The sequence below is a fragment of the Poecilia mexicana genome, unplaced genomic scaffold (genome assembly GCF_051168715.1).
Source record: "Poecilia mexicana isolate PSO_F unplaced genomic scaffold, ASM5116871v1 scaffold_2, whole genome shotgun sequence".
NCBI classification, from domain to species: Eukaryota; Metazoa; Chordata; class Actinopteri; order Cyprinodontiformes; family Poeciliidae; genus Poecilia; species Poecilia mexicana.
Window position 1 is genome coordinate 41358881 of NW_028263371.1, and position 15698 is coordinate 41374578.

A 15698-nucleotide genomic window follows, 5' to 3' on the forward strand; every position below is an offset into this window, starting at 1 on the left:
TGGATGGGGATTCAGCGCTTCCTCTGAGACCATACCAGCAATTTGAAGAAAAGGACAATAACTGTGAAGATACTAACTGCAGTTGTGTCCAGCAGTGGTGTTAGTTTCATCCTCTCCATCAGGACAGTCAGCCTTCCCGTCGCACAGCTTATCCATAGGGATGCACAGCCCAGACGAAGGACAGGGCCACTCCCCTGGGTAACACTCCCGTGGTACATTATCTAAAAAGAAATCATCTTTTACTTTTTAACACATCAATCAATCAACACCAAAAGTGTTTTTTGGGTGACTTAGCATAAAGATAAGTGCAGTACAAAATGTTTTACAGAAGATTAAAACAGGAAAAAAAAATAGATACATTAGTAATAATAAAACTAAGTACGCACTGCCATGCCAAACAAAACCTATAAATAAATTTTAAAAAAATTGAAGTGTGAGGATCTGAGGAAAAACAACCACGTGGTTTAGTGGAGACCAAAATAAATCAATAAATAGAAATAAAAACTCTAAAAACATAAGTAAGAAGAATAAAAAATAAACCTTTTAATATACTACAATTGTTAATCCCTAAAACTATAGCTATAAAAATATAAAAACATAATTATATCTATAGCAACTGCTAAAATAGCTGCAAACTAAAATAGAAACAAATTAACTTTTACTTGCTAAGATTACTGATAACTATAAAATAACTATGAAACTGTAATTGAAATAGTTAGGAATCATTTAAAAACTATAATCTTTTCTTCGTACAGAAATAGAATGAAAAGCATCAGTATAATTTATGAATGCAACACTTAGAGAGTTCTAATGCTTTTCAAAGCCATAAAATTGTTATCTAGAATTATATATAACATAAAACAGTTAAGAATTAAGAATTAAGATTTTAATTCTTAGAAATTAAAATCTTAATTCCTAAAACAGATAAAGGAATGTAAAAAACTTAGAATAAATAAAAGCAGAAAGTTTCAGATTTGCTGTATAACAACAGAAAATTATAATTAGCATGTTTTTGTAGCACGTATTGAGAGCACGCTAAATTGTCTCCACAAGAATCCTGACCTAAAGAAAATTGTGACTAAGACATTGTTACTTTAAACTGATGCAGGGGTACTGGAGCAGTGGGGGCAAACGGGGGGCTCCTGCAGCCCTTCCTTTAAAAACACACAGTCCTCCCAGCCATGTGGAGGGATTCAAAAGCCCCTTTGGGGGGCTGCGCAATCTTGTGCCACAAAGAGGCATTTGAATAACACACTTAAAGGAGCGCAGGCATAGCGTCTTGACAAACCAAACCAACCATGGAGACCAGAGATGAATCAGGTTTCCGCGGCTTCAGTTCCTGCCCATTTTAGAGCTATTTAACCTGCTAAATATCCAGGCCTTCTGGCTCCAAAATCACAAAGTAACTTAATATACCAGGACTGAATTCCTGCCACTGTATACACACCACAGCCCTTTTCATCAGCATTGTCCTCACAGTCGTCCTCTCCGTCACAAAGCCAGACTTGGTGGATGCAGCGGCCGCTGGGACAAGTGAAGTAATTTCCTCTGCAAGCAGGATACGCTGCAGGAAAAAAATACATAAAATAACACACCGATGTGCATTTACGCAGGCTAAAAACGTAGAAAAAGAGAGGAAGGGCTGCACATACTGCAGTTTATCTCATCGCTCCGGTCTCCGCAGTCGTCGTCATGATCACAGACGTAGCGTTGAGGAACACACAGCCCGTTATGGCATTGGTGGAACCCTGTGTTGCAGTGCTGTGCTAAGAAAAACAGAACACAAGAAATGATAGGAGTACTTTCCTTGCTGATGCTTTAGTCAAATTCTACTACATGCATTCATTAGTGAAGTGGATTTCTTACTGCAGTTTGCCTCATCAGAGCCATCACGGCAGTCCAGTAAATGGTCACATCTTTGGGTCCGGTTGTAGCAGGCCCCATTGGCACACCTCATCTCTGTACACTGAGGGTAATCTGGAAGATTAAACCATCATCAGGCCAGCATTGTGCACTGAAACGAACCTTACAAATGTGCCCTTTATAGCTCTTAACACGTGAAACGCCTTGTGAATGGGAAGGATAACAGACTAAAAAATCAGAAGCGCCACCATAACAGCACCAGTTGCCACAGCATTCTTTATGCAATTGTGAGATTACCACAGTCACAGTTTTGCTGTGAGACTAGCATGCCGGCACAATAATGGCATAGCAGCAGAACTCCAGCTTGACTAATCCACCAAGGAATCTGCAATCAACCTCTGACAACAAGAAGCATATTGTGGCCCGTTGTGTCAGTCAGCGAGCCTCTTAATCTTAACAAATTGATTAAAATGCCACAGGAGCCCAAGATAAAACGAAGAAGAAGAAAAAAAAAAAAACATCTCAAAGACTTACTGCAGTTTCTCTCATCAGATCCATCTAAGCAGTCAGCCAGGTGGTCGCAATGGTATTCTCCCGGGATGCACGCCCCGTTGCTGCAGCTGAACTGGCCGCTGGTGCATGTCCTGCCAGCTGAGACCCAAACATAGACTTATTTAGCAACGCAACAGGTTAATCACATTCAGTTCACTAAAGTCTTCTTCACTAATGTTCTCTAATGAACCTCTGAGACCTTTTACTCTGTCTTCTCACCGTCAGCATACGGAGAGCCATTATGGAGATTATTTGTTTGTATTATTTGTTTATTTATTTCACCCATTTATTTATTTATTTAATTTTGGCTGGAATGGCTCTCCATAATAGCAGGCTTTTAAAGCCAACTTGTTTCACTTTGATTTTGTTGACTAAACAACATATCATTTGCGTTCCACTGCAAAAGTTTTGTACTACTTCGTGTTGATCTATCACATAAAATCTTAATAAAGCAAATTAACGTATGTGTGATTTGAACTTATACCTAATGGTTAACGGTACTCACGGCAGTGTCTCTCATCTGAGCTATCCTCACAGTCTTCCTCATTGTCACACACCCATACGTCTGGGATGCACTCGCCGTCACTCAGACAGTGGAAATGACTGTCATCGCATGTTACCTGAGCTGTCAGAATACACACAGATGTATCGCTACTTACCACACCTGAGTGAGGCACATGTGCAGTTAAAGCATTCTTAAGCAATGAAGTAGCTAAATATTTTAATCCTGCTTATATATATTATGGTGATACACTTCAACTTACGGCAGTCGTGTTCATCAGTGTCATCGATGCAATCTGATGTCCCATCACAGTGCCACTCCTCAGGTATACATCGACCTGTCCCACACCGAAACTGCCCTAATTCACATCCTGCGCACAATTACAGATTTTTCACATTTCAATTCCTTCCGTTTTTTGTTTTTTTTCCCCCCGACAGTAATTAAATTTGCTTACTTCCAGCAACAAACTCCTTAAAATGAGATTATTTAAAGAACTTAAGGGCAAACAGGGGAGGATGGGAAGCTTTCCTCTGATGAAACATGCTGTTAACAGCATTGACAAGCCTCAGAGACAAGCGTGCCAGCCACCCCCCAGACATTTCTACAACCCACACTTCACTCTTCTTTAGCCTTCTTTTGATGTTTCCAGAGAGTGGCATCTGTTGAGATAAGGTACCACCGCTCTACTTTCCCTGATGTTTTCCAGCAGAGACTGATTCAGGCAGCACAGTTCAGAGGGAGAGCACTCCATCAAGCCCAATCAAAGAGGAATGTGCAATTCTGACGGTCTCTTTGACAGCCTGATTTATGGTGCGTGCTGCCCCTGTCCACTCTGGGATGTAATTGGAATAAATAGTGGTACTGGGTGGTACAAGAGCCATTTCAACACGCATTCTCCGCAGGAAGAATACAGTCGTGTTGGCTTGGGGTCCATTGTCTGTCAGCCGCCTGCCTCTACTAATTAATTTTTTTTTTCTAAATCTCTTTTTGTTGAGATTCATTATTAAATTTTCAAAATACTGGGATTACTTCCTTTTTACTGAATGAGTGTTTTTCTATGCATAAAGGTGCATTTACCTGAATAATGCCAGAAATAAGAATACAAAATCCCAAAACATTTTTCATGACATAAGTTGTGCAAGGGAACTAAGATGCATATTTAGAGTGCATCCAGAAAATATCAATAGCGCTTCACTTTTTTCACATTTTGATATATTACTACCTAATTCCAAGTTGCATTAAATTAATCTCTTCCCTGAAATCTCTAAACACAAATTCCCCATTATAAAAGCGTGGGAAAATTTTTTTTTTTCTTTGCAAATTTACTAAATATGCAAGACCAAATATTCACAGCCTTTGTTATGAAGCTCAAAATTGAGGCGTTTCCTCTGATCATCCTTGAGATGTTGCTACAACTTAAATGAAGTTCACCTGTGGATTGGACTTGACTTGCCACACACCTGTCTTTATAAAGCCTCACCGCAAGTCAGAGGTCAAACACCAAGAATGAAATCAAAGGAATTGTCTGTTGACCTCAGAGACTGGATTGCCTTGAAAAAAATCTTCCGTGGTCTCCATCATTATTAAAAAGAAGCTTGAAAGCGGGACTCTTCCTAGAGCTGGCCGGCCATCTAAACTCAGCGGTCAAGGCAGAAAAGCCTTAGTCAGGAAGGAGACCAAGAACCAGAAGGTCATTCTGTCATAGATCAAGTGTTTCTCTGTGGAGAAAGAGAAGAACCTTCCAGAAGGACAATCATCTCTGCAGCATCTCACCAGTCAGGTCTGGATGCTCATCCTTATAGTAAAGCACGGTGGTAGCAGCATCATGGTATAAGGATGTTTTCCAGCAGCAGGAACTGGCAAACTAGTCAGTTCTGGATACAATCCTGCTCCAGAGTGCTGCTGATGTCAGACTGGGGTGACGGCTCACTTTTCAGCAGAGCAATGTAAAAGGAGTGGCTTCAAAATCACTCTGTGAATGTCATGGAGTGGCAAACTCCAGACTTGAATGTGATTGAACATCTCTAAAAAGATCTGAAAATGACTGCACAGACATCTCCCACCCGCAGTTTGCTCAATATTATAGTAAAACATACATTTGAATGAAAATGAGAATAAAACATTTTGATCTAAATAAAAAAAAATATACAGGAAAAGAGAAAACAATAAAAAAAAAAAACAAGTCAGTAAAATCAATCTTTGCAGCAGTCAAGAAGTGTGTGGACGCTGAACATGCAGACCCAGGTTGACAACTTCCACCATTTCTGCCAAAGGGAAAGCAATCTGCTAGAAGGGATTAAATGCAGACAGTGTTCCCTGACACCATTACCTCTGGGAAAGGTGGCAGATCCTGCACACTGAAGCTGAAACTTTAAAAGGCACTATCTAATGTAAGGGCTTTTCATGCACCGACCAGGATTTATTTCTGGTCCACACTGACTCTTTGACATCTGATCCATAGATTCTGATTTTGAATATTTCCAGTTTTCTTTTTCGAAGTAGTTTCACATGTAAAAAAAAAAAAAAAAAAAAAAAGCATATATTAGAACTAAAGAATTACAAGATTATTCCAATGCATGTATTAAAGGGTTTGTTTGCTACCTTTATCTCATATTCCAATTTCTAGATGAGATTGCATTTTTTTAAATTATCAGATGTCTGCCTTTAACCTGAAACAGTTTCACATTTACTATGTCAATAAATATCAGTGGAACCAACAACGAGGGTGATTTTTAGTCTCAAAATGGCTGTTAATCATTTCAACATAAGTACTTGAATAAATTAATGTTTTGCTGTTCCTTAATTAACAACTTAAAGTCACAGCAGGAGATTTCTGTGCTCCATCAGTAAGTCAAGAAAAGCAGCTCATACTATTGACCAACAAAGAAATGCATTAGAATGAGGCACCCAAACTTTCTTAAACCCTGGCCTGGTGAGGAAATTACAATTGGGCACAAAATGGGCCAGATGAGATTCAAAATGATAACTAGAAATGTCATCGAGCAAAAAAAAAAAAAACAAAAAAAAAAACATTTTTTGTAGCAGATATTTAAGTTCAAACAATCGTTGCTTAGGTTAGTTAAAACCAAAGCGAAGAAAGCCTTTCGAGGCACGCATGCAGGAACTAAAAGATGTTTTTAAGCTTTCATCAATGTCGTCTTGTTTAGGCACAGCTGTCGCCTTGGGCTGAATGTGTGCGGTGAAAAGTTATGAGGACGGCTGCTGGCAGCGTGAGACGCAGGACCCGTCCACGCTGTCAGAGCAAAGTGCTGCTGCCTGTTTCATATGGAAATCAATGCAGCAGAATGCCGTCAATTGCCAAACAAGTGACTTTGGCTCTGACTAGTACACTCAAAAGCAGCTAAAAAACCTAGGAGCTTGGAAGCAAAAGGGAGGAATAAATAGAAGAACAGAGCCAAAGCCGGGTTCGGAGGGAGGAATGCTCAACGGTTTGGTGCACGCTTTAACAGAAGAATGAGTGGAGGGGGAAAAAAACATGAATGTAATGTCAGAACGCAATACTACGGATACTGTGCAACTTAATTTTCTCTCAGGACAGTGAGTCACAGCTTACCAGAAGCAAATTAGAAGCTGAGCTAACATGGACGGGGAGTGGGTGTGTGGGGATATTGGTGAGGTTACAAAAGGATTTACTCACAAATTGAGCAAATTGAGCCAAACGTATTTCAGTTTCGAGTGAAACGTTACTGTTGCACAAGGATTTAGGCCTCCGCACCGGAAAGAAGCTGCCATGTGCAGGGTTTTATTTATGAATGTGCCGGCCTAGAAAAAGCTCAGAGGCAAACAAAAACATTTAGTAGTAGAAGACGAGCGGTTGACCTGCTGCTTTCTAACACACGAGTGCAAAACACTGACCAAGACGTTGCTTAGTTTTACGTTTTTCCACATGAGTGCATAAAAATGCACTTACTGTGTACTTTGGTGGGGTTATTAAGATCCTCCTAGCAAATGATTACCAGAGAAAACAAGTTCATTTACTAACTAAACATGCTAAGATCAGCAAAAACCATCAGAGGATGATTACTGGTACTGGTTAGCCTTAATGGCTAATGTGACACTTGGCAGTGTCACATTAGCCATTAAGGCCAATGTAAGCATTGAGTAGCTGCATCAATCTGAGAGCCTGTTAAGCAGGCAGCAGAAAGTACAAGGAAGGAATAACTATCAAATTAAAGGATTTCTGTAGAGGATAATAGAGAATATTGTAGAAAGTGCCTTGCCTGTACAGTTAAATAGCATAAAGCAGAAATCGTTTATTAAACCTGACTTATACCCAAAGCTGAAACCAGATATTTATGTACATTTACTTAAAAAAAAAGACAAATACCCATTAGACTAAACATTTTCTCCTTAAGGTGAATAAGAATTGCCACAACTATTTATATTATGTTAAATCCCACATTAACAAAGGAATGTTTTTTACTGATTTTATTGCTTGTGTTCAATTTTTATTGGGATAATATATAAGTACTATCAATATTTGACCAGTTTGACAGAATCTACTTATACTTGTTGATGATACCAGATGTATATTTTTAGGGGCTGAGACACTAAAGCTCACTGAAAATGGTGGGGGTATTGAAAAAAAAAAGAAAATAATAAAAAAATTTAAGTATATATATATATATATATATATATATATATATATATATATATATATATATATATATATATATATATAGTCAATTGAATCCAATTACATCGACCAATTTAAAGTCAGCTACATTTCAATTTGATCTTAGTCATCATAAAAAAAAAATCCAGCCAAGTTATGTTTATAATCAAGTTCATAAAAAGTTTACATCAAAGGAAACCCTCTGAAAGTCCATGTAGCAACAGAGAACAGCTGACTGCATCCAGTTACTAAGTTTGCAGTAACTCCTGGTGCTGAGCAAGCATATGGTGGCAGTGAAAAAGGAAAACCGCTTTCCATGGAAGTCGAAGTCATGTAGTTTCAAGGACTTACAAATGTTAGAGATGTAAGTCCACTTTCGAAGTGTTAACACAGTAAAAAGAAATGTGTTTTATCAAATAGAAATAATTGATTATTTTTTGAAAAACATAGTCTGAATTAATGTCAGGCGGCAAGAGAGAAAAGGGTTGAGTCTCTTTTAGAAAGCATGTGAATATGTAGTTACAACTTTGTTTACTGCAACTGTAATTAAACGCTATATTCAGAATTCAGGTCCAAGACGAATATGAGGTAAAGCACCAGTGTTAAATAGGCTACAATTTAGGGCACGCTCCAGTTCATCATTTGGGATAAATATCTAGTTAATGATCAATGTAAGTCTGCTGACTAAGCCAGATGATATTCAGTTATTTTTACTTCAGTCATCACTTTGTAAGCTTCAGCTGCCATCAGCAAAATTTCATTTATAGTTCTGTAACTGCCCACTTTCAAAGGAAATGCCAAGGGAAGTACAAGCCAACACAGATTTCCCTTTACATCTGACATATTTTCTTTGAGGAAATAGATTAGCTTTTATTATTATTATTATTATTATTATTATTATTATTATTATTATTATTATTATTATTATTATTAAAACAAGCGACACAAGTGACCCTTCTCAACTCTGAGCAGTTCCCTGGGTAGAAATGATTCCAGTTTGCAGCAGCTGCAGTGTAATTAGTTGCTTGATTCACACTAAGGAGCTTACATACTAAGAGTTGAGCAAAAAGAAAGCAGATTACAATCTGAGAAGCAGGATCTAGCTGTGCTGCAAACAACATGCACAAGTGTGAGGCTGTCACATTCACAGAGTTGCTTCTAAGCATTTTCTCGCTTTCATATGTGAGAAAAAGCAGAGATTATTTCATGCAGTTTAGGGTGGGCAGTGAAAATCTGCCCCACTGAATGAGATTTGTACCAGCAGTCTCTCAGTCCTCACAGATTGTCTGTAAGTCACATGCTCGTTTCTGCTACCTAGCAACAGTAAAGCTCAGGCAAAAGTTCTCCAATCTGCCTGAGAGAGGCTTTGTGCTCAACCTTTAAACTACAACTAGGAGGTAAAAACTGGCAGCTCTAAATGTCTCTAAAGTGGTTCCATTAAAAACACAAAAAATAAATAAATCTACAATGAAATATATATGTATATAATCCTGCTATAGATATTTTTTTATATGTAGCAGGATTATCTTATATATATATATATATATATATGTGTGTGTGTGTGTGTGTGTGTGTGTGTGTGTGTGTGTGTGTGTGTGTGTGTGTGTGTGTGTGTGTGTGTGTGTGTGTGCGTGTGTGTGTGTGTGTGGCAGCTAAATTGTTGAACCCAATATGTGTGTGTGTGTATTTAGTTGATTAGCTTGAATTCCTCTGCTTTGTACTGATGAGCAACAAGTGCACAGGCTGAGTCACATGTAACTCTCCAGGTCCTCATTCAACTTTCTCACACAGAAACTGGAAGTAGCAGGAATAACAGAGTTAGAAAACTTACCGTCAGCATGGCACCATCTAACAGAGCATAAAAAGAAGAAAAAGAGTTGAAGCGGCGGTGCTCTCCACATTGTGGCTGGCCCGTCCAGCTCCGCGCTGCAGATGGAGGAGCTGTAAGGACTGAGGCTGGGATGCTGTAGCTTTCCTCTGTCCCTCTCGGCCGGCTAGTTGATGAAAGGGGGCGTGCACAAAGGCCAGGACCGCCGTCCCCCTTCTCCTCCTCTTCCTCCCAGCTCCCAGCCCAGCCCTCGGCACGTTGGATAAATCCCTTGTGGGCCCTGGAAGCTGCATAATGCCATGCAGGTCCGAGCTTTCCTGAGAGCCAGTGATTTTACACTCTCAGCGGGTCGTCGTTGTTATAATTTTGCCCCACGCTTGGGAACTAACAGAGGGTCTGTATATTCATGCTTGGGAAAACAGACTAGGAGAGCTGGAATTAACACATAAATGAAACTGGGGATAAACAAAACAAACCATAATTAACTTTCTGAATGTTTATTATTATTATTATTATTATTATTATTATTATTATTATTATTATTGTTATTATTGTTATTATTATTATTATTATTTAATTAAATCGCTTTCTACTCTCACAATTAAAAACGAAAATAAATAAATCCTTGTAGTATAACTTCAAATCAATACGTCTAAACCCAAGAGGAAGAATTGGGCCCTTTGCTGTTTCTAAGGTTAATTGTAAGAAGCTCAACGTCGCCATCGTGCGGACAAAATGGTAAAGCCAACAAATCATCCGCGCTACAGACGGATGCTTTATGTTTTAAAATTGAAATCTGCCACTGGCAGATTTCAATCAAAAAATAATTTATCTCGGCCAATACATACATTTTTTTTTCTGGTGGAAAACGAGAAAAGCATCTCCTAAAAGATAATAAAAAGACTAAACATGCATCATTTTTTAAGAAAAAAAAAATCAACTCTAAAATTTTGACATTTTCTTCAAGAAACAGACAATTTTACAGTAATCGGTAAAATGATGAGCATATTTACATTTAAATAATTTTAAAGACATCGAAATGTAGCTTATAAGAATACACGTGGACTGTTTACACTGAACAAAGAAACAAAATTAACTAAAATATTTTATCTGATGGGTACGATAATATATTACACAAACATAAACACCTTCATAAATAATTAAGAGTGACTGAACACATTTTCACCAACGATATTTTAAGGTAAATTATGTACAACTTTAAATTGAAAATTATCATCGCAAATTTATTACGAGGGAACAGAATAATAAAAAAAAAATCCAGTGTATCCTAAGGGGGTGCGGCTTAAAGATACCATGAACACTAATTTAATTCCGGCTAAAAAAAAATGTACATTTTGTAGGATTGATATTTTTGTGACGTGACGTGTTAGATTCTCCCCTACATACTCGGGTACGATAGGTGGCGGTATTTACCTTAAACTAGTTTGTAATCTACCGTTAAAACAAAATAGAGCGGTTGCTATTAGCAACCGAACACTTGGTAATCTAACTGTAGTCCAGTTGGGGGAAAATCTAGCATAAAATTAGACTTTTTCCGGGGCATATCATGACGAGTCCACATAGAGATTCTAAGGACGTCTCTGAGAAGGACGAAATCAATATGGAGGTACGTAAAAAAGGTCAATTCAAACCAATATTAGCGGACAGTAGTTTGATCAGCAGTGAGCGACAACTAGCAACAGTTGTCAAAGCAGTTCCTCAGTTAAACATACCTCGGAGTCTTTCTTTTGTTGCTTGTTTATGAAATATGTAATTATTAAATGTTGGATTAAGATATTATCTTCCAAACTGAACGTGTTTTAAACGTCATGTGTGGGGATGTTGAAGTGTAAAACCTGCAAAAAAAAAAGAAAAAAGAGCTGTTGGGAAAACACCACACAAGGAAAATTGATGTTTCAGTTTGAACATCTAATACAAGTATTTTCTGTATTAGAACAATATGTGACTTAAAAACACAAAAATAATACCAAAAGAAAACAAATGAACATCAATAAAATCAATATTTTTCTTCAGTTCCCCTTGTTTTTAATATCAGCAATACCTAATAAAATAAGTTCCTGTTTTGGCCTAGTTCATTTTATTGCCACAGTTCTTTAAATGTAAAATATTTAGACTTAAAACAATAACCAAAAGAGAAAATTGTAATGTGCAGTTTTACTAAAGACTGCAAGTTTCAGTGCTTTTGGGGGAAAATAATAATAATAATAATAATAATAATAATAATAATAATAATAATAATAATAATAATAATAATAATAATAATAAATAAAAGCAGAAAAACCTGTCTTTAGATGAATCACCATGAATGTGGATACTGTTGACATGTTTTTAACCCACGATTGTTTTTCTTTCTTTTTTTTCCCCCCAGCATGTAGACGGTATTCAGCCATCAAATTCAAATCCACAAAATTCTGATTTCAAAGACAGCAGGGATATACTGTGGTCCAGGATAGATGAGCAGTCGACCTTGATCTACACACTGAAAAGAAGAGCCGATGAAACCCTTGTGCGATATCAAGCTCTTCAGCAAGTTAACTCTGACCTTGAGGACCAACTAGCCCTCTGCCAGAAAGAACTAGAGGATGAAAGAAAGAGAGCAGATATGTTAAAAAGTAGATTCACAGATCTGGCAGCCAACAATCAGGGAATCATTCATTTCATGGAGGAGCACAAAAACCAGAACATGGAGCTAAAGGAGGAAGTCAAGCGGCTGCAGTTGGAAAATGATTCACTCTTCTCACAGAAACTACATGATAAAGAAATGTTGGTTAAAAAACTGCTGCAAGAAAATAAGTTGCTCAGAGATAAATGTACCACTAATGAACAGAAATTCAGGTAATTTTTTTAAACTTGTTTCTCATTAAATTAGTCAGATTCAAAAGATATATCAATGATTTACATCCCCAGCCTCCTTAAACATTAGGGATGTCATAGCAAAGGTAAAATATGTGGATTTTTGAATACAGGGAACCTTTGATTTTGACTCATCATCAATTTTATGCTTTATGTTTTTATTTGACCTGCTGTTCTTTATTGAGGTCCCTAATCATATCATCTCATATCTAAAGTGAGAAAATCGCTGAAAGTGAGTCAAACCTCAGAGAACAAGTAGTCCAGCATCGAGTCAAAGAGTTATCACTGCTGGATCAGTTGCTTGATGCTCAAAATCAACAGAGAAATGCTGAGGAAAGTTGTGAAGGTAGATAACTCTGTTCATTTTTAAGTTACAAGTAATGCAGCCGCACATGTATAAAGTTTGTTCTTCCAAACTTTCAGATTTGAAGCTAAAACTTTCAGAAGCTCAAGAAGAACACGCGTTGAAGGAGACGAGCTTAAAAGAAACCATAGCGCATCTGACCTGTGAAAGAAAGAAATTATTGGACATTTCTATGGAAAGAGGCAAATCAATCCAGGTAAATTAAAATTATTTGTTATTAATAAAACACTAATACTTGCCAAAAAAAAAAAAAAATTGTAAAGTGTTGATTTTCCATACAAACTCATCTTCCACACAGGAAAAACAGGAAAAAATCCAGGAGCTGGAAACAAAATGGAAAAATGAGGAAAAAGCCAAAATTGAAGCACAGAAAAGGTAAAATACAGTTACCATGAGTTAATGCCATGTTTATACTATACAGTGCCCTGCAAAAGTATCTATGTTAGCATTTCTCACAATAAAATCACAAATTTCAATTAATTTTATTGAAATGTTATGTATTTACACCACTATAATTCCTAAATATAACCAAGTGCACACAACTGGTTATAGAGGGAACATAATGAGTAAACAGAGTCAAACTGTATTTAATTTATTGAAAATGGAAGAAACACAAACACTACCCCACTGAGATGTGATTGTCTGCCTAAGCTGATTAATGCTCTCCTTGTGGAAAAGCGCCTCGAGATATGATGGCATATTTCGAGGCGCTGCAGGGGCCCACAGTTTAGGGGGCAGAGGGGAACCCCACTTTTGCATTTTTATAGAATTTTCCAATACGTCCTCTCAATATGAATAGAGAGGACACCAGGTTTAAACATGGTGTCCTGTTTAAACCAGAAATGCTATGTAATCATCTTTGAGGCCTCATATTATTATGGTTCCATCTCTGTTGTCTGACGTGTGTTTATTAATGCAATCTTAACTTTTCCTCAGATTTGCATTGGACGCAAAAGCAGTGGATATAGACACACGAGTGAAGTACCTCCAGAATGCTCTGGACAAATCCATGTCAGAGCTGCAGAAGCTGAACGAGGTTTGTTTTACCACAAATCTTTCATTTAAGGCCATCAAAGCGCTGAACGTGTGGTATTTCTACAGGATTTTGATGCCTTCAAGGAGCACAGCAACAACCTGCTGACTCAGGAGAAGAATTTAAATCAAAAACTTCGCCATGTTATAGGTTGAAACTTTGCACTATGTATGTAGCAGAGTGGTTTTTCTTACTAATTCCTAATAAAATATCTTTCACAAAGAATGTTTAGACGTAATAAAGGCTTTCTCATATTTTTTTGTACCAATATATATTTTTATATATAAGAATGGAATGGAAATAGAACACCCACTTAGAATGATTCATTGTTTCTGGAGAAGAAACTTTACAAATATTCACAGCCTCAAAGGAAAAACACATTTATGAATGTTCCTCTGGCAGAGGAGCATTAAATGTGTGGTATCATGTAGAATCAACGTGTTTTGAGCTTTATAGCATGTTATGATGTGATTGGGTGAACATTTTTGGGATATTGTGTCCGGAAATGCAGGATCTTCTTAAAGAGACAAAAGCGCAATTTTGTCAAATTGCGAAGTAAAATGTCTTTTAAGATCATGTTTGATTTACACAGCACAACTGAGGGTAACATAGTTACTTTATTGTGCTATAAAATGGCACTATGTTCCTGGAAAATACATAGTGCTATTCCCTTATGAAAAAATTCAAGAGCTGGAACTGTAGGAAAACAAGGCTGAATGAGAACCCAAGTTTATGTTACCACCACAAAAATGTCAATGGTAACAGAGGTAAGAAAAAAAAATACTCCAAAGCTCAACGATAACATTTAATTAAATAATCTATTCATTGATGCCTATAAAGGAACATTACTCAGAAAAATACTTATAAAATCCCCTACAATGTACATTTTTGATCGTTGTCAGTGGAACAAAGATGGAGAGGGATTGCTTTTTTTTCCCTGAACTGTCATTAAGTGCAACATTCCTTGGTGTCAGAAAGTCTCCTCTAATTACTTGTCGCCTGGGGCTCTCCAACACAAAGCCTCTTCATCGTGGAGCACCATAGGCAGAAGAAGCCTCTGTGAACTTTCTGCCAGTCTGCACAGGACCCAGCTCATCTTTAAGCACACCAGGAAGAGATCACTTAAAGGTCAACCGGACCACTGAATGGTCAGATGGTCATTCTTCAGGGTCGGGAGGGTGGAGAGTTGCCTGCAGGTTGCAGTAATTTATCTGCTGGAAATATTTTGCATGCCACTCACCTGCTGGTGCAAAACTAATTTTGATTTAAATGCTGATTAAACTAATTAAAACATCAAATACTTCCACTGATTATTTTCCAAGACCTCATTAAATTAATACTTGTGTTGTAATCCAAAAACAAAGGATCTTTGATGTTTAGACCTTGAGTTTGGAACAACTTTTTTTTATATAAGTGGGGAGTCCTAGGGAGGCCACTAGAGTCCTTTACGCACTCTGGTGGCCGTTGCTTGGTATTTAAAACAATATGAAGTTATTTGACCTTGGATCAACCCCATTTAGTCAGCCAGAGCCGTTATGGTTGTTCCAAAGTCCTGGGTGGAAACCAAAGGTGGCCGGCTCTTTTCCATTATGGCCTCTGAACTTCAAACCGTTCCAAACTGTTTTGTATCTCAGCTCTAAAACTCTGTTGTCAGGTTCAGTTTTCTCCAAAGAAACCCACCGGTCACAGAGGTGGTGTTGGTTTGTGTGCCAGTAGTGGTAAGAGTTCAAACAGGCTCTGTAACTTAAAAGTGTCAAAAACCTGTGGTATTCCAATCAAACAATGCGAAGACTATGACTTTAAAATGTGTTTTTCACTTACAAATGTGCACATCTGCAGCCACCTTCACTGGCAGGTTTTAAAACACCACTCTCTGCAAACATACATTGTTTTTTTAGTCTTAACAACTCATCCCAACAGCATTCTCCTCCCCTGACGCAACAGCAGGAGTCTTGGCACGACTCCACAAGATCTGTCCCCTTATAAAGGAGGAGGGAGCATCTCTGGTTCTTTCACTCTCTTCTCCCAGAGTGTCTGCTGCCGTTG

The 15698-nt window shown here is 37.7% G+C and overlaps 2 protein-coding genes across 2 annotated transcripts in view; one reads left to right on the forward strand and one right to left on the reverse strand.

Moving 5' to 3' along the window:
• The window catches only part of lrp2a (low density lipoprotein receptor-related protein 2a), a 55294-nt gene extending 45776 nt beyond the window's left edge, over positions 1 to 9518 (reverse strand). Inside the window, exons 1-8 of the mRNA XM_014995979.2 lie at positions 9385 to 9518; positions 3180 to 3287; positions 2921 to 3040; positions 2398 to 2514; positions 1867 to 1977; positions 1653 to 1766; positions 1448 to 1564; positions 78 to 221 (exon numbers count right to left, since the gene is read on the reverse strand). Of these exons, the coding sequence (XP_014851465.2) occupies positions 78 to 221; positions 1448 to 1564; positions 1653 to 1766; positions 1867 to 1977; positions 2398 to 2514; positions 2921 to 3040; positions 3180 to 3287; positions 9385 to 9454 (901 nt within the window). The 5' untranslated portion in view covers positions 9455 to 9518. The remainder of the gene's footprint in view (positions 1 to 77; positions 222 to 1447; positions 1565 to 1652; positions 1767 to 1866; positions 1978 to 2397; positions 2515 to 2920; positions 3041 to 3179; positions 3288 to 9384) is intronic.
• A 973-nt stretch (positions 9519 to 10491) lies between these two features.
• On the forward strand, positions 10492 to 13334 carry ccdc89 (coiled-coil domain containing 89). The gene is made up of 5 exons (XM_014995597.2): positions 10492 to 11008; positions 11771 to 12237; positions 12471 to 12601; positions 12679 to 12815; positions 12918 to 13334. Exons 1-5 carry the CDS (start codon positions 10949 to 10951, stop codon positions 12996 to 12998), a joined length of 876 nt encoding a protein of 291 aa, XP_014851083.2. The 5' UTR covers positions 10492 to 10948; the 3' UTR covers positions 12999 to 13334.
• Positions 13335 to 15698: the final 2364 nt, after the last annotated feature.